Source organism: Lagenorhynchus albirostris, chromosome 5 (genome assembly GCF_949774975.1).
Source record: "Lagenorhynchus albirostris chromosome 5, mLagAlb1.1, whole genome shotgun sequence".
Classification (NCBI taxonomy): Eukaryota; Metazoa; Chordata; class Mammalia; order Artiodactyla; family Delphinidae; genus Lagenorhynchus; species Lagenorhynchus albirostris.
Window position 1 is genome coordinate 15292872 of NC_083099.1, and position 19586 is coordinate 15312457.

A 19586-nucleotide genomic window follows, 5' to 3' on the forward strand; every position below is an offset into this window, starting at 1 on the left:
CTAAATAGCCAACTCAATTAAACAGGCTACAAGCGTCTCCTTCAAACATATTTGATCCTCTTTCAACATCAAGTAATACAATTAACTCACTGCCACATACTAAATCAATACACAGCAGAACAGAATGAACAATAACCAATAGCCTTAACAAGAAGGCAGTGGCATGGCTCAATAAATAAAATAGTAAGTGCACAACTCATATTCAGAATTAGAATATAACAAAATTTATACAACTGCAAAGGAAAACCCAGAGCTAGCCACAGGAAACTACTAGGCTATACTAGCCCTGAAAAGACAATGAAATCAGGGAGCTGGGGCATTTTTCCCCATTCGCTGCAAAAAGTATATACTCTCATTTCTAACTAAAATAAAAAAGTCTCAAGCTTGTGAATTAGGCCAGCATCTTTAAATATCTTGAAGCAAAAGAGACCATTTTACTGGGTTAGAATTGGATTCCTATCAATTCTGGGTAATATGAAAGGGGGAAAAATGAGGATGTGATAAATGGAATATCTTGGACTTGGATGCCCCTTTACACCTTTGAGGAAGTTAAGTGGTAGATATTTTACCAGCTAAGTAAGTTTATACAGGTATAAAAAGAACAAAGTAGGGATACTGCAAATCATGAAAAAATAGACTTTAATATCTAACCTTCTAGTCTGTGCAGGTACTTTACTGAATAAACATTAATTTTATTTTTGAAACAAAGTCCTAGGTAAGTCTTTTAGGAAGAAATTTACATAAATAATATACTATTTGAAATATCAAATGTGAACTACTTATTTTAGGCCAACACAGAGCTAAAGAGGCATTAGTTTTAAATGAAATTAAATTTGGAACAGATGGTCACAACCACTTTTCCAATCATGGATAACTGCATTTATGAAATGGGTTTTTAGGCACAGACAATGATATGAATACTGACTTATTTTATTAATACTACCCCAGTGAGCTTGAAGTCAAGTGGTACACGTGCTAGAGGTTAAGAGATGTTTTCTCTTGATAACAGGTAAATGAATAAGCTAGTGTGTGATAATGCAGAAAAAACTCATCTTTAAATCTTTAAATTAAATCATGGATAAATACCTGTAGTACAGTATGCAAAATAATGCGACATTTCTTCTGACCTAAGGAAAGTTCTTCTCTTAAGGGGAAGATACCTTAGACTGAATTCCAGCATTCAGACAAGAACACCACGAGCAGCTAGCTACTAGGTATGAAGTGTTTACACTGAGAGAGATGTTGCGTGGAATGACCTATATTATGGAAATGATCTCACTGAATTCTCACAAACATTCAAAGCAGGTATCATTAGTCTCATTTTATGGAGAAGGAAACTGAGACTTCGGGAGGCAAAGTGATTGGCACAAAGTCACTAGGAAGTGACTGATGGAATCAAACCCATATCAAGCTGCATTCATGGTTTTGGCTCTTAACCAGGTCTTACTCTTTGCCATGAAAAGTTTTTTATTTACACATTTTTGAATATGGCTTTTTGCAATCACTCTGCAGATGCTACTTTGAGTAAAAACTCCAAGGTAGCATTGGGACTACGTGAAAGCCATCAGTGGCTACATTCTCGTTACTCCTGGCACCGATATATTTGCTATAAAATAATATTTTATTGTAGATTTCATCCCAAGGAAAAGAGCAAAGAGGCCAATCTAGACACTCAGAAAACACCAAGAGGAAAAACAAAGCAAAACTATAGCTAAAGCAAACTAATGAAGAAAATGCCCAGAGAAATGAAATTAAAGGACGAGAAATACCAGCACTCTGGTATACTCACCTTTCCCTGTGATCAATTTGGTTCTGAACACAAAATAAGTTTTACTTCCATACCAAGTTTGAGTTTATATATCAAAAACAATTTTGTTAACAACGTTTCTAACTGGCTGTTTGACTAAACTGATGCATTCAAGAAAATGGCCAAAAGGCTCTGAGTTTCTAATCGTTTAAGGAAAGGATCCTTGTAACACTAGCTATTGATGTTAAAGGTTTTCTTTTCCCTTTTGTCCAAGCCAGCATTCGCCCAAATGAAAAGCTCTGTGAGGATAATTATATGTTTCTCATAGAGCATTTTAAGTCATATAATGAACACTAATATTTGGATACCTCTTTTAAAAGTCCAATTTAAACTAATATTTACTAAATACCCGGTAAGCCCAGGAATCTGACGTCCTTAAATCCATGTTTTTCTGAGAGCAAACATGCTCTTTTTGTCATATCATGAACAAAATGCAAACAGTGATTCTTATATTTAGTCATTTTTGTTTCAATTACAAACAATGCAAAAGTCTTAAAAACAATGTCATAAGCTATTTTGAAATTAAATATTCATGTGAAAAAACCCTCCTCTTACTAAAGATAAGTACTATACAAATATACAAAGACTTAAATTACCTACTAAAATATTTTTCCTAGCTAATTTTTAAAATACAATCTTAAAAGTTAGCATAAATACTTAAGTGTGACATGCAATAGGAAGACGTATTATATAAATCATTGTCAAAGAGGTGGGTGAATGCTTTAATCTAGATTTTAATTTCATATAGTATAACTTACAAAGACTTCGAAAGGCTTAAGCACAGTTTTTTGTTTCCAATATTATTATAAATGCCCAGTGAAACTCATGAAATATGAAGGAACTCTCACCCATTTAAAAAAAAAAAATGCCTCATGGTTCTATGCATTAGAAAAGTACCAATTATACTACTTCCTTGAATAAGAAAGGATATTCTATTTTATGCAAAAAAAAAATCATAAGGATAATTATGTAATGAAAACCTCCTTATCTGGTGCCCCATACTTCACTTCCAAGCTTTGTCTTAGAATACTGAAACTCTCATTTGTTTTTTTCTCAGAACAGCCTATTATTCTGATTTTCTATACTGTTCCCAGTCTGGCATGACTTTCAAAATTCTTCCTGACCTAAGTTTTAGATTCTCTATATTATCAAACTTCTAGTTAAAATTTAGTATAAATTTTCCATTTTAAATTAAAAAAAAAAAACTTATTAGTGATTATTCAGGGATGTTTTTCTGAATTAAGAAAAAGTGTGAGTGATCATGTTTTAAAAAGTATAGTTGTCTTAAATTCAGGCAATTACAGTGACTCAACAAATATGCCTAAGTATGTCTGTCACTCTAATATGCAGGCTCACTAATAATTAACACTATAGTTTTGTATGCATAAGGTTGCTGTGTAGTGCTTCATTCACACTTTGTCAGCTTAAACAAGTTAAACTCAGAGCATAGGCTCTAAAGGTTGAAACACAGGCTCTAAAGACAGGCTGCCTGTATTGAATCCCAGTTTGACCACTTCCAGGCGATGCAAACTTGTATAGGTTACTTAATCATTCTGAGCCTCATCATTTTATATAATCAACAGATGATGATCAAAGCAGGGGAGTAAAATTAACCATTTCTATGTGTTACCTAAAAATCAATCTGATTCAGGTTTATCTTGCTAAATTTTGGAATATGACGGGTCTAGTATAAATCTTTTACCGTGTAAACACACTCTACTAATACAAGCACACGGTTTCTCTAGCAGTACACATAACCAGAGCTGAAATTCACCTGCTCTTCCCACACTGACTACTTAACGGTTTCCAAGTTTTTCATGACAAACCTCTCAGACACACACAAGGACATTTAATGCCTACTTACATTTTACATGGGCAAATTTGTGTTCCACTGGGACATTTTAATATTAAAGAATCGAAGAGTTAAAACAATGTTTTATTATTCTAAGTTTTTTTTTTTTTTTTGCGGTACGCAGGCCTCTCACTGTTGGGGCCTCTCCCGTTGTGGAGCACAGGCTCCGGACGCGCAGGCTCAGCGGCCATGGCTCACGGGCCCAGCCGCTCCGCGGCACGCGGGATCCTCCCGGACCGGGGCACGACCACGCGTCCCCTGCATCGGCAGGCGGACTCTCAACCACTGCGCCACCAGGGAAGCCCTCTATGATCATTTTAATCTTCATTATACTTCTCAGAAGCTGTAGTCTATCAACAACCTAACAGGCTCTGTGTGTTATTCACCCCACTGCCTATTGCAACGTCTAGTACACAGCAGGTAATAAATGATGAAAAGGGGAGGAAGAATGGATTCTTTTCCATTAATTGAGATGCAGAGGTGGCAAATACTTTGGTTTGCCATTTTTTTAATTCCTAACCATTCAGCATAAAAATATGTGTTTGGGGTGAAAAACTCTCCTCCAGCATTATTCATCCTTACGGGAAACACAGAAGCCAAAAGTAGCCAATAAAGATTCTAAAACATAATAATAATTTTGCATTTCTCACAATGCATACTCAACCCACTATATGTATGTTACATGTTAAGCTACTATATGTTAATCATAGTTTAAAGGTTGGGGGGAAGCTACTTAAATAGACTCCACTATGCAAAAACTTGCAATGTAGATGACTCTTCTTCAATGTGGATATGACTTTTAGTTTACCTGAGTTTAAGATGAGTTTGTGTTTGGAGTGTTCTTTTATATATTGGGTATTCTTATGTGTACATTTGTCTCCAATTTATTACTGTGCTATAATTCATGGAAGGCAATATCTGGCAGTAAAATTTCATAATAGTGAGAAAATTTTAATAAAATCATGATGATAATCTTTTCTCGTGGCTAGATTTAGATTTCATTAGTTTCCACTTAGCCATGAAGAGTTATGAGATAATGTGAAGAAAGGTTCATTCAGAACACAGATCTTTCTTAACAGGATTCTTTATAAATAAATGAATTCTTTAGTTATTTCGTTCTTCATGGTTCATTTCTCAGTTGCCTCCATTAAAGAATTGTTTTATGAAAAGCAACGTCGTCTACCAAAGAGGAATCTTATTTTGGGCATGATAAATTTGGCTCTGTTTTTCTCTAAAACCTTTTTTTTTTTTTTAACTTGGCCCATTTGGTAAGCTAACACTGTTTAGTTATAAAAGCTTCATGGGACTGGAAGATGTTACTAGACTTATTTTCAGTCTATGAACGATTTTAGAATATTAGATGAGCAAAGATATCTGAAAGCAAATTATCGTCTGAATGCAGTAACATGGAAAAGAATGAATTACAGATGTAATTTATCCGTCATGAGCAGATCCTAAACACTGATTATGTCCGTGCTTGTGCAGAAAATTGAAAATGATAGAAAAGCTTCCCAGCTTTTCTAACTTTAATTTTCCATGTTTTACTTTATGTAATTTACTGTCAACTATTAACAGCAGATGCTTCCTGCCTTATTTGAGAATAGCCTGGAATTAAGCATAAGTGATTCTGAAAACCAGAAGCCTTCACACCAAGTCTGAATTTTGTGCAGAGAGATAAATTCTAAGTTAAGATGCCTGGGGTCTTGAGAAAACAGTTTTTGGATCTCAATAAATAGTGAGTCTCAATCTAACATGAACTGCAATTAAAATATAAATATTGTTGAATAAATTGAGATAGCATCAGGGACCTCCCTGGCGGTCCAGTGGTTAAGACTTCGCCTTCCAATGCAAGGGGTGCGGGTTCGATCCCTGGCCAGGGAGCTAAGATCCCACATGCCGCACGGCCAAAAAACCAAAACAGAAAACAGAAGCAAATTCAATAAAGCCTTTAAAAATGGTCCACATCAAAAAAGTCTTAAAAAAAAAAAAAACTGAGATAGCATCAGAAGAATCCTTCTGAGCCTAAAATTGTTATCTAGGGTTAAAATATAGGTGGTTCCCAATAGACCAACGGTGATGCAGGGAGAGCTGCCCCAGCCTGGTGGCCTGTGGCTATGGGAACTCTCTTATTGGGAATTCCCTCTAGTTCTTCTCTTTCTACTTGTGGTCTCAGAATTAGTAGTTGTGAGAGGGAAGGGAGGGAAAAAAAGGAAAGATAAACCACCGGACACATTTCTCTCTCTCTTCCATAAGTTTCTCTTCCACTGACCCTCCAATTGCTATGGAAAAGTTCCACCTCTGAACTCCACCACACCACCTAATATACTGGTCTCCCTGTTAGCAATTTGCCCCTGGAGGGCTGTGTTTTTAATATCTGCCTTCCCAAAGTTTGACACAGGAAGTGTTTAAGTTATACTCCTTGAATTGTGAAATCCCCACCCCCTATCACCTCCTAGATGTCTTTCTTCTCATATCTGGTTCTTTATTGCTGATTCCTTGACTATATCCTGTGATAAAATGGCCAGAAAACAAAAACAAAAAAATCTTAGTTTGATATTTTCACTATGCACCTATTTTTCCCCATTTCTACCAGTAATCAGAAGGAAACGGTATCAAAACAAAGCTACGCTTTTGATAATTTTAGAAAGGAAAGAGAATGGGAAGAAGCTGTTCATCAATATGAAGTTCCACAGTGGACCAGACTCAGAACCAAAAAGCTATACATTTGAAAAGGAAGCAGGTTGAGACCTTAGCAAAAAAGAAAGGTTACTTGGAAGATATATTAACAAAAAAGTCATCCCACCCAGGGGAAGCTTTTGACATAGCCCCTCATTCCATACCCTGTCTTTACTCCCTATGATTCTGAGCCCTACCCTATTGAAAGCCAGCTCTGGGGCACAGGAGTAGCCCAAACATGGAGCTGAGGAAACCTCTCGCACCGGCTTGCAGATAGTGTCTGCGAGTTTAGGAAAGGCTACCTTCCCTGCATTAGGCCCGGATGAATTTCCAGAGCCCCAAACTGAAACTTGAAATGTACTTTTCCCATCGAAACAGTTTAACAAAAGCAGTTGGGGACCTATGACCCTCATATTACTTAAGATGTATGATGGGATAGTACTCATAATGTTTCTGGGGAGGCTCCTGGGTTTAATTAATAATCAGAGTTTCCAGGGTACTCTTTGTACTGAACTATAACTCAAGCATCCTATGGGTTACTTAGGCTTCCCAGGGTTGGACTAATGACTTACCCACACTGCTTCTGTGGAAAAATGCTTTCTAGACAATTAAAACTTTGGAATATTTTTTAATATACATTGGGGGACAGCTACATAGTTTACACAGTGACTCCTTAAGATGATAAATTTAAAAAGTTTTTCCTACATGGCCATACATTTAAAACAAATATATAATCTTTGAAAGTTGGTGGAAGCAATTTTTTTCATGTGGGACCTTCCCGGACCGGGGCACGAACCCGCGTCCCCTGCATCGGCAGGCGGACTCTCAACCACTTGCGCCACCAGGGAAGCCTGGTGGAAGCATTCTTGATGCTATTTTGTGTTTCCTCATTGATTCATTTGTTGACTTAAAATATAATGTTTTGAGTATTTATTGCTTTAGGCCCTATGCTGTAAACCTGCCTGAAATATTAATTTTTATTCGTAAGCACTGCTGGTCAGGTATTTTCTTTGCTGAATCCTTGGGATGTGGATATGTAAATTAAGAAGCAATGTTTTACAGGAAAGTGGTTAAAAGTGCAGGCTGTGAAATTAGGTTACCGGGCTTGGAGTCCACATTTTACTGGGTGAATGACCTTGGGGACATCACTTAACTTCTCTGTACTTCAGTGTGACCATCTGAGAAATGGCAGTGATACCAGTAACTCTTCAAAGAGTTTTTGTGAGGACTAAGTACTATGAAAAAAATAAAAGCACTGAAAATACTGACCAGCATAAAATAATTTTCAATAAATATTAACTCATTTTATTTTGCTTCCTACAGAGGAAATAAAGTATTTTTGCAGAAGCAGCAGAAATAGGCATCAGAGTAACTACAGATTCTTTTGTCGAAATCATTGAGACCTGTTTTTTATGACATACCTTCCTGTTATATTCCAGTTATAAATATATAACTGTTTATATAAGTATGCACTGGCAATAGGAAAATCAAAAAAATAAAGAAAGCAATTTTTAATTTCTGTATTAGTAAAAATCAATCCATTCATGATATGCCATATTTTATTGACTAAATATATCATGATTTGAAAGGAAAAAAAAAGGCAACTCTAGTTAACGAGGACAGGAAAAGTGAGGACAGGTTTGCCAAGATAAGAAGATAAAAGTTTCTCTTCAGAAGTGATCTCCCCTCACACCCAGATGCTTTTCAGGGAGAGATACTTGATTCTGGAAGTTTTCTGGGGGGAAAAAAATCTCGCTAACTCCCATCCCAGTAACTGCCCTCTTGAACATCCATTTCCCCCTTCTACCTAAACTACCCAGAGGCATGGTTTCAATTAGGGCGACAGTTAAGTACATAGTTTCCAGCTATCCTTGCTGCCAATGAGAAACCAGGATGAATCACTGGGTGAAGCTTAGAGGACTTTTGCTAAAAGGAGCCTAAGTGGGCTGGGCTGCGGCCTCTTTTGCCCATGCTTCTTCCTGCTTCCTGGAATGAAGATATGGTGGCTGGCACTGCAGTGGCCATCTTGCAATTTTTAAATAAACCTATGGTCGGAAGTCATGTGTTCCCGAGGACCTAAGGGTGAAGAAACCTAAGTTCTAGTGACTGTGGAGTCATCACATAGGCCTGGACAACCTACTGAAATATAAACCCTTAATTTGTTTATGCCTCATGCTGGGGAGGAGAGGTGTCTCTGTTACTCAATACTGAACGTAATGCCTTAAAGACAAAATGTCTAAATCATTTCTGTATGACTCCAGAGAGAAATATAGAAAGGGATCAGAACCAACAGTTCTGAAGCTGGGCAGTTAGAAAGCTGGAAAGAACTCAGGGAGAACACAAGAAGAATATTACTGGTCAGACACGGCCAAGGCCCAAAGGTATCCAGGAGACAGCCTTTCAATCAAATTATAATGTATAAGGGCTTATAACTATCAGTATCTTTAAAACACAAGTCCTTATAATAGAGAAAGTTTTATCTCTAACAACAAATCAAACCATCTCAAAGTGAAAATCTTTCAAACATGTACCAGAAGAGTATAAATAATGCTGTAGGTGATGTTCATTTGATGTTTTCTGTATAAGAAATACAGTATAAGATAAAAACTCTGTAGTTGTTTATCATAAATAAATATTAGAATAAGATGTCCTCACCAGAATTATTCCTGTTTAAGGTAAAATTCACCAAGAAATCACTATTCTAACCATCTGTTCTACTTCAAGCAACTAAGTATTTCTAACAAGCCTTTCCAGTTGCTTTTACTGAAATTTCTGCGTATTAATAACTATCCTCAGGGCTAAATCACAGACCATCTACTTAGTTATCCATTTCCACTGACATAATTTTTGGCCTTGTTAACATAGAAATTGCTCCCTTATCTACAAGCACAAAATGTGCTTCTGCTGAAGTTTAAAAAAAAAAAAAAGAAAAAACACTCAAAATTTGCTCAATAGGATCTCTTTGTAAGAAAATAAGAAGCTTTGTCTAAGTCTGTGGGAAGGCAGAGACATTGCTCAGCATGAAAGGTAACAGATTAGCGATGTTGATAGCTGAAATCCTCTACTTATCCTTGGCAAGGAAAATGACAGGATAAGCTTCCCAAACTAGGTCCCTAGGTGTCTGTGCTGAGTCTGAGAAACATTCAGTTTCTCACCTCTCGCGTGAACCAGGCACATGTCACACACTTCTGGAATACAAGATTCACACCACACTGCACAGGCTCTTTTAAGTCAGTCATAGCTGTCAGCAACAGCTTCGTACGTGGAATTGCTTTGAGGCCATTCGTGTGGAATCAGAATTTTGTGTATGTTTAGAAGTCTGAGTTACAATTAAAGTTTGAACTCGATTCTAAGTGCCACATTGCTTTAGGTTTAAATTGTTTTTAGTTTGCCACAAAAGTTGAAGCAAGGTTTAATGCGAAAAAGAAAAAAATAGAAGCAGTGTACCATAATCTTATGAAGAAAAAAAAAAACTAGCTCTAGAATTAGTGCCTTAGGTATCATGATTCAAAACACAGCTTGAAATTTGTCCAAAAGTTTAAAAAATCTTTACTCCTTTAAAAAATATTATTCTAAAAAAAGTCTAACCATAGAATATAGATAGGTAAATGAATAAAGTTGTAAGTATAACCAAAGCAGCTGCGGCTACTGAGGATTTCATTAAAGAAACGTTTGTGTCAGAGTTGATGACATTACGCCTGGCTCATTCACAGGATATTCTTTACAAAGTTGTGACGTTTCTGCTTAGAAAATACAATTTGAACTTTCGTATGATACACAATGCTACCCAAGTTATGCTAATAGCTCATCTCCTAAATCATTGGGGGAAATGAGGAAGTCCTGTGTCAACCTGTCACTGAAAGACACACTGAATATGTACCTACAGAGCTACACGTACATACAATACTCTGTCAGAGTTTTCATATCACATGGGAGATGCGCTTAGCAAAACAACAAACAACAATGAAATTCTAGGTAAAAGTTATTCCAATTAGGAGCCTACTAGATCCAAGTTTTAATTCAAAAGTAGATGTTTAGCCTGAAACTTGCAGATACCATTTTGTCAGGATTATCAGCTGAACTGGTTTAAAAGATATTATGGAAAGACTATGCTGGGACTTACAGTAGCAGCAACACAGGCAATTGTTAAATGGAAGATAAACTGTGCTAACAATGGAAGATCTTCTAAAGTGTAACTGTCAATACCTTGAGACCACTTTCTTATGTCCAGTTATGTCACCCTCTCCCCACGTAACCATCTGGAGACTTGGTTTATCTGCGTTACTAACTATGAGTTTTCTAGTTGCTCATTTACCTGGATGTTTACCTATTTGTGTCTTCTAATAGCTGGTTTTATTACTTCACATATTCCGCTAAGTCTTCAGAGGCACTTTGAATGTGTTCGCTCATGCCCTTGATTCCACCCCACTTTGCAGTGGAATCTGGTCTCTGATGTGTCTATGATAAATTTGATCAGCTGGGCTATCTATATACACAAACATGTATAATAGTGAAATGAACAATTATTTATCTTAAACAAAATTGCCAAATTTGGTAAGAGAACACGGTACTAAACTTTTCAAAGGTAAAGGTTTGCTAGATTTTTGGAAAATAGATAGTAAACATAAAGGTTATACTTCTCCTCCCAGAGCACCTGAAAAATAAATGGATATTTGAAAAAGAAGAATTCAATAAGCAAGTCTCTTTCTGCTGATCACAAGATGAAAGCTTATTTTTTGATAATATAAATAACCTGGCATCACATTCAAATACAGCCTGTAGGCTTTCTTTATATCAACTACTTAATTTTAGTTAAGAGATGATTACTGAAGAAAATAGGTCACTTGCCATTAACGACTCTTTGAATCATCATTCCTGAAACATGATATTCTAATAGCATCTTATAGTGTTGACATTTTTCTTTTGATATTTTTCTCTTTGGGTATCCCTTTCATAAGCCGTAAGAAAAAAAAATCCTCTCCAGCATTAAATAAAACACCTTTTCTAATGTTCAGTATTTCTGAAGTAATAAAACACTCAAATCTATAATCTGTGAGCAATTTAATTCTCAGTATGAATATACTCTTAGACTGTTGGAAATTAAGACTGCAAGTGCAAAAGCAAAATTAAGGGAGAAAAATTAAGTGCTTAAAATATTGTTTAATTTATAAATTATAAGTCATTATTACATCTTTTGTTCTCTTACTGCCATCATTCTATTTCAGTATATTCATATGTACGTATATTCCTCATTATTATATATTCTCATTTTACTTAGCAACACATTTACTGTGATGCAGAATTCTAGGTTTCCACGTAGTAAATGCATCTAAGTTAATTATTTAAACTTTAAAATCACCTATATGCAACTAAAAGACTATCAGCTGATTTTCTTCCTATTTCCTTTAGTATGCCAATTGATTTCTTTTACATAAATACTTTCTTGAACTGTTTGACTTCTGTTTTTAATGAAATGAATTCTCCACCTCTATGTAGAAGTCTGCTATAAACCTAAGTCACCTGGGAGCCTGGCCAAAGTCTGAAACAGCACAGCTGAAGGGTACAGCCATTTCCCAGGGTCCTCTCAGAGAGTATTTGCTTTGCTTTCCTAACTTGCTAAAAATAGTAGATTACACAGTCTACCTCCATCTCAGGGCTCAAGAACTCACAAAAGGCCGGACTATGGATTGTAGCAATATATAGAACACATTTTATTAAAGAAGTCAGGATATTACAAGTTTTCTAAATTCCTTCCGTTTACTCTCTGAAACAATACAAATGATTTAGCGGTTACTGGCATGGAAACCTCATAATGCTCCCAAATTTCAGAACTTCAGGCATGAGTCATAGAATTACTTTAACTGTTTTAAAATATGTTTTTGATCTATTTTAGCCACAAAATTGAACACAGGAAGACTACTATCTAAAAGGTGGGATTCTAAATACTCTATAAAGAATCACATGTGTTAGTTACAAACACACACACATATATATGAAACATGGCTTTTTGAAACATGAATACTTAATTACACATTCAAATTTTTTTAAATTACTTCTTAACATAGTTCCCTAACATTTAAGGAGCTGTTGTTCTGGGGATGAAGCTCCACCAGAAATAAATTTGTGTTTATTTTTTCCCTGTTATTTAAATCAAAATATCTTACCACATTTTAGACACTATAAATTAAATTTGTTTCTCTTAGAAAGACAAAGCATATGGACAACGTTTGCATTGATCAGCTGCTACAACAAGCTGATTTCAAAAGTAAACTTAAAATCTTGAAATTATTTGTTATTAAAAAAAAGTCCTTGATGTTGATGTGGCAGTTGAATCCTGTTACCCACACAGCATGTCATTAAGCAATGCTGCTGCTTTACTCAAAGGGGGACTGTTCCATGGCCACAAGTGAGCAGCAACTAAAAAAATATTTTGAGATGGAAAAATAGCAACTGAATTTTAATGTTTCATAATGTTTCCAAATGCTGTGAAAGCAGGTCTTCTGTGAAACCACTCAGTGTCACAGCCAAGTTTAAGGTCCTTCATTTTACAGCTACCAGTGCACCATCAACTGTCTGTGGGATTAAAAATTGGATTAACTAGTAATTGGGTCAAAACAGGGCTACTTATGGACACAGCTGGTTACAGACAAGTGTAATTAGCCCTTTGCCCCTCATTTTATGGGTCCCAGTCTCTAATCACACCTAAATTCAGTTGGCAGGAATTTAGGAAGACACATTCACAAGGTACAACCACTGTGCCCTTCATCGATGCCTTTCAAAGGAAAGGGAAAAAAAGGCCCAGTGGTAATTTATAACTTTTGTTTATTGATCTTTAGCACTATGACACTAAGAACAACCTAACATTATAAGGTATCTTTGTTGTTGTTAATACCTTTTTTTATATTCTACTTTGAAGATAATATCCTTGAGTCTTTGGTGAAACTTTAGCAAACTGAGCTGCACACACTGGACCAAGAAGCAATTTACTGAAATAGTTAACTCACAAGTTAACTCATAACATTGGGGTGAGTTATGAGTTAACTTACATGTTAACTATTTCAGTTAATTCACCCCTATGGTATTAAAGAAAGGTTACTGTAGCACTATTTTTTTCTTTTTGCAAAAGACAAAATGGATCTATGAAACCTTCACTTTTCTATATATGTTGAAAAAACAGCGACTCCCCTCTCCAAGGTTCAAAGAGTGAATTAAACCAGCACATTAATATTCAAAGGCAGTTCATTAAACCAAGTATGTAGAAAGTACCCAGGAATCTTCACACTTCTAGTCGACCTTGCACATCAAGATTAAGACATGTATGCTATCTTTTAAAAGACCCACTTTCAAACTTGATACCTGAAATACGAACCCAGTGACATTTCTGAATGTCGAAATATACTAAAGTGAACTTGTTGGTATTATGGTGCCCACAAAAGCTAACTGTGAACACCCCTGGCTGAGACTGTTACAAATAAAAACATAATAATCAGGAGGTAACAGAAAATAAGCTGCTAAGTTACTTCACATTAGAATTTTAGAAACTTAAAAAATCCAATTAATACTACTACTCAAGCGTTTCTACTGAATTATAAAAGTCACATTCAACAAAGTTTATGCCTCTGATAGGGTACTGTAGCAGCAGCCCAGAACCTTACTTCTAGTTATGTTTTCCACAAAATACATTGCTTCTGGCCTTAAAATAACATGCTCATACAACAAAAAGGAACTCCACAATGTCAAAACATTAATATAAAAAGTCTATCCAAGTTTAGCTGACAGAATCTGCTATACTTTTACAACGGTACAGCACGTTTTCAAACAAGCAAAAACAAATCATCCCCATCCAGCTAGTGCCATGGCCTTGTATATCATCTATGCACATGCTAACACACACGTGTATCTACATTTACTGTTCCTCTAGATAGGCACTGACTTAGCTACTATTAAGTAAAAAGTAGCCTGACACCTTCTGCTCTAGGAAAAAAAAAAATCACAGCATTAAAGGACGGAGAAAGTTATTCGTAACAAAGAAAGTTTGGCCAGACTTGGTTCTACTGCTTCTCAGTAAAGTCCCCCACCTCAACATCATCAAGAACACACCGTATAACTAAAACTATTAACACAGCAATCCATAATTCCAAACTCAGTGGACTGTATGTCCATATCCCCTTTATTCAATTATTGCATATCCTTAAAATAATATAATATTTACTCACTTTCAATGAATCAAAGCAGGCGATTACTCGTCCATTTTCAACTTGGCAGCTTTTCGAAGGATGTGCAAATTTACATTCCGTGTCTGGCCGTGAGCAAGTCCCCCTTTGGAACTCTCTACATACTTCCAGTGTTAGCCATTTTGTGTCCCGAATTGGTGTGACACTAACAGCCATGTTTAGATTTTACAGGTAGTTAAAATTTTCAGTGAAACCAACAAACCCAACCCCCCCCAAAAAAAAAACAGTAACAACCAAAAAAAAGAAAAAACTGAACTGATAAAACTGTAAAATGATGATGAAAATCTCTCCTCCAAAATACTTTTCCCCCACTCCCTGCTTTAAAAGTACATGGAAAATTGTGTTGTCAATATCAAGGAAAAGATCTCCCACTAGAAATTCACAGCATGAAACTGTTAATTCAAAGAGGTTTTGGTTTTTAGAGAAATACTAGGATCGTAAGTAGATGAACGTTTAAAAGGAGGGCCTCGAATCAGCCTTGTGCTCTCAGTAACCCCTTCCCAGTGCCAATTTGGAGCCCAAAATGCAAGCATGAAAACGTGGCAGACCCTTTGACACCGAATTTCCAAGCTGCTTTCAGCAAAGTTGTCTGAAAGGGAATCTCCTCGCAGCTGAATTTGCAATGGAGTTTGGTGATGCAATCGGTATTGATTAGTTTGGCATAGACAGATGCAGCAGTTTAGAGCAAAATCGAGAAAATGATTTTTTTTTTCCTCCTTGATTTCCTGGCAGAAGATATCTTACTTTTTCAGCAAACTTTTCTTTTAAAACTAAAGCAGCCTAGGGCAATGCCAGATACTTAGAGCTTTTCTCTTGATTATAAGTAGAAATGGGGGTGTCTGGGCTAGAGGTGGAGGGTGGATGTGCTGTCGTCACAGTCTAGCTGGCAGCAAGCAAGGCAAAAGCAGAGACTGCTCTAGAAGCGGTTCCAAGCAGCAGAGACGTCAGGAAAGGCACTTCTTAGTACCAACCTGTAGAAAAAAGAGATAGGTTAAGATTTACTAAGTAGCTCTTCACTGATGTCCTACAGTATCACAACCTTGCCATGTGCTACCAGACTAAGTAGTATTCAAGTCAGCCTCTCTCTCTCCCTTTCTCACACACTCACACACACACACACACACACACACACACTCTCTCTCTCTCTCTCTCTCTCTCTCACACACACACACACACACACACAATACTTACAGTGAGGCATACTGCAGCCAGCCATCGTAGATTTATTAAAAAAAGGGGCCGTTTCCCCTTGTGAAGCAATGCATGATAGAGAGATAACCAATCACAGATAGTGTTGCAGCAATATTCTGGGCAGAAAGCCAATAGTGTGGGTTGTCTTATGAAAGGTCGCGCCTGTCAGATGTTCATTACTATGCTATAAGCACAGAAAATGTCCATCAGATGTGACTTATTCCACTGCAAGAGGACGAGCATGTGGGTTTTGAATTTACCCAACATGCAGTTAGTGGACTAAACCATGTTAGTTTCAAAACAGCTTCTCAAACAAGTCCAAGCACTTGAAGATCATTATCAGGAAATAAAAAGCAAGGTTTAAAAACTACAGCTGACTTCCAAGCTGCTCTCCCTCCGGCTCTGCGCAGGCACGGGCACTGAACAGCCTGCTCCTGCTGTCCTGACACGTGAATAAAAAAGGAAAGGGGTGTTTACAAATGGTACATTCTCCTGACCTATCCAATTCACTTCCTTCTACAGCCCAAGTCCTGCCCCTCCACTGAAAGCGGCACTCATACTGTAAAACTATTCCATTCAGCCGGCAGACACTTTGTCAATATATCACAGGGAGGCGAGATACGAACAAAAGCATCCTTTATTCTAACATTTTTTAAGCATAAGTTGAGGTCATGTGGGGAAAATAAGGAGTGCAGTGTTGTCAGTGTGGCTGGCAAATCTGAAGTGAACCTCAAGGGAGAAAGTGAGTCCATCGCAGAAACATGAAATATTGAAGTGAACAATTTGATTTGGGCAACATGATGCACTTCAGAGGTACGAATGAAGCTGGAGGGTGGGAGCTGGGGGATCCCCTGTTGCCTAACGATCTATTAACTCAGACTGCTCTCTACAGTGGGGCATTTTTGCTTTTAACAACTTACTTTCTCTTTCAATCTAGATGGAAAAACTTTCAGAAAATGCTCAGTAGTTACCAAAAGCATACACTTCTTTCCCCCATTTTGAAAGATACCAAAGAAAACAAGGCTTTAATAACTCTAAAAGTTTCACACTCTAAAGAGCAATGACACAGTATAATATATACTGTTAGGTTACACTTCTTCAAGGGCCAAAAATGGCCAACTAGCGTATATTTCTAATGTGGAAATTAGAATACAGAATATGAATATGAATATATATATACCTACATATATATAAACCATGGATATCTAGCCGAAATTTTTTAAATTTATTTTAGAACTAATACTGTCATTCTTAACATTAATTTTTTTAAAACTCCCAGATACTAGGTTTAGAAAATATTGTAGTAAGACTACAACTTTTGGAAAGATTTAAAAAGAAAAAAAAAACTCATACTGATGCTCCAGAAATATTTTTGTTTTTAAAAAATTTTCCAGTCCTATTTCCTGGTTCTGTAAAAGCAAAGCCAAGTTGGTGACAAACTCTTAAGATTCATCCACCTTCCTTAATGTTTACTCTGCATTCAAAATTTCTCAACTTCTTCATGCCTTGCATAGGTACCACATCTGTGGTCAACATCTCTTTTGTCTTTCTGGAATCTTCAAGAGCTTCACCTGCAACCCTTACCTCCTTTAGAAGCTGGCTAACATGTCACTTCTTCCGAGAAGCTTTCAGGATGTCACTTCCTCCGTCTCCACCCACCCATATATTAACACTGTCTCCTCCCAATTACCTCTGCTCCCCTATACAGTGTTTTATTTGCGTACATGACTGACCCACTAGCCTAACGTTCCCAAGGACAGAAACAATCTTACTCATCTCAGTAACCCTAAGTGCCTGGCTTAGGGATGGAAAACTGATGGAGCGCCATAAACTTGGCAAATTAAATGATTGATTTCTACATGCGAACTGGAATTCACTTTACAGCACATAAATACACAAACACATGCCGGAACACACCCATATAAACAAATGTGAACACACACCTGAAAACACACACACACACTCCTCATTGCCTCTATAAATTTCTATATTCTAGGGTCACTCAGACCTCCCACTGTCTAGGAATCCTCCCCCTGGCCCTGGACAGCTCCCTCTCACACTCCAGCTCTTCTAAAACTTCATTACTCTCAAGTCCCTCCTCCTACATGTTGCTCTCACTACCAACAGTAGATCACCTCATATGTCACAAATATTTCATAGTAAAAATAGTGGCCCCCAGGCATGGACTCTCTCTCACCTTCCCACCACCCATCTTTAAACTATCTTTCTGCAATCTTTCTTCTCAGTCTCCCAGGAGCTTTCCCTTCTCCTGCCCAAGGTTAAGCTGCCACCTTGACTGGCTCCTTCTCGAGACTTCTTTCCCTCTAAACTCCCTCTATATAGGAACACCTGCCTTTCCTGCAATTCCTTCTCTTAGCCCTCAAAGTGCTGAAGAAGCTCTAAACTGGAAGGGGGGGCACAGCAGGAGGAAGGGGACCTTGCCTAGTTACACACCACCTCTCCCTAATGCTCGTAATCCATGCTTCCCAAACAAATGTCTGAAGAGTCATCTACACGTGCTATTTTCCTGCTTCTCCTCCATTCACGCTTGAATCTGTATCAGTGTAACCTCCCTAACTATTACTTTAGTGCTCAGCGACAGTCGTCAACGCCCCCAACCAAGCCAAATCCAAAGACTACGTACGCATAGTCCCTTGTCATTACTTGACCTCTAACGGCCGGTACAACTCCTTCTTTCTTGCCCCCTTCTCCTTGTCTTGAATTGACACATTTTATCTTTTTGGTTTCTCCCAGCGCTGCACCTCTATCCTCCCTGAGAGAGAGGAGCTGTGAGGAACTGCCGAGGTTCTTGGCATATGTCATACCGTTGTGAGTTCCTGGGACTTGTTACATGCTAACCCTTTGTTTGGTTTGACACATACTTCTTCACCCCTTCAACTCGGCAAATCCCTTCTCCTTGTTTAAACTGCTCTTCAAATATCACCTTCCGTAGAAGGCTGGGCCAACTCTGATAAACATTATTCCCTTTCAGAATATTCTCAGTACTTTGTAGCTCTTGGTACTTTTGCCCCCAAGGTTATAAACTCCATGACAATAGACTGTATTACCATTTTTTTTTAACCCAGTCCCTGGAATATAACAGATGTTCTTAAAGTGTTTACTAAAAGAATAGGTTTTATTCAACCTACTAGGAATAAACATGTTTGTGAGAATGTGTGTCCAGTTCCGAGGAAAATTTCATCATGATCTATGGGATCTAAACAACATGAGGACAGACAATGGTACCATTAGAAATATCTTCACTGCTTGCTGGTTATGTCTAAATACAACTACTAAATTAATTTCTAGGGTTGATTATTTTTCCTTTCTACAATGTTACAGGTTTAGTTCCACTCAAGTACAAAATATACTTTAATTACTTAAATGCTTATAAATGGGTGTCCTGAGTATTTATATTTTCTGTAGCAGAGAAATCCTATTTACATCAAAAAGTATCACTGAAAGAATTATAGATAAGTATTTGTAAGCTGAAAATACTATTATAAAATGTATTAGGCAAGGACGATAATCAAAATATTTAAAATTAGCCAGGCATGGACAAGTGAGCAACCAGATAGGACCCCGACTTTTATGAAATAGTCCAGCTGCACCTGATAATGTGTGTTCCAGCCTTTGATACAGGGCACTGGGAGTAACAAACTCAAACTTTATCCTAAAAATTGGTTTGACTAAATTGCTGATATCAGAATACTGTCTTGTAACCTTTTTCTTTTTCTTTATTGAAACGTAAGAATTTCAGAGGAGACTAGAAATCTTCATAACTGAGTGCTTTGATAAATTAAGATTTTATAGGATTCGGGTCAAT

General features: G+C 37.1%; 1 protein-coding gene across 13 annotated transcripts in view; it reads right to left on the minus strand.

Annotated features, from left to right (window-relative positions):
• MBNL1 (muscleblind like splicing regulator 1) overlaps positions 1-19586 on the minus strand; it is a 176422-nt gene that overhangs the window by 130188 nt on the left and 26648 nt on the right. For 10 of the 13 annotated variants that reach the window (XR_009540626.1, XM_060149602.1, XM_060149596.1 and 7 more), the window contains exon 2: positions 14552-15540. The exons of 1 other annotated variant lie outside the window; for it this stretch is intronic. Coding sequence is in view for 10 of the 12 variants with exons in the window: in XM_060149602.1 (XP_060005585.1) it covers positions 14552-14725 (174 nt within the window). In the remaining 2 variants the exon portion in view is untranslated. Of the gene's footprint in view, positions 1-14551; positions 15541-15760; positions 16166-19586 lie in introns of those variants that run through there. 2 more of the 13 variants (XM_060149595.1, XM_060149604.1) reach the window with 2 other exon arrangements.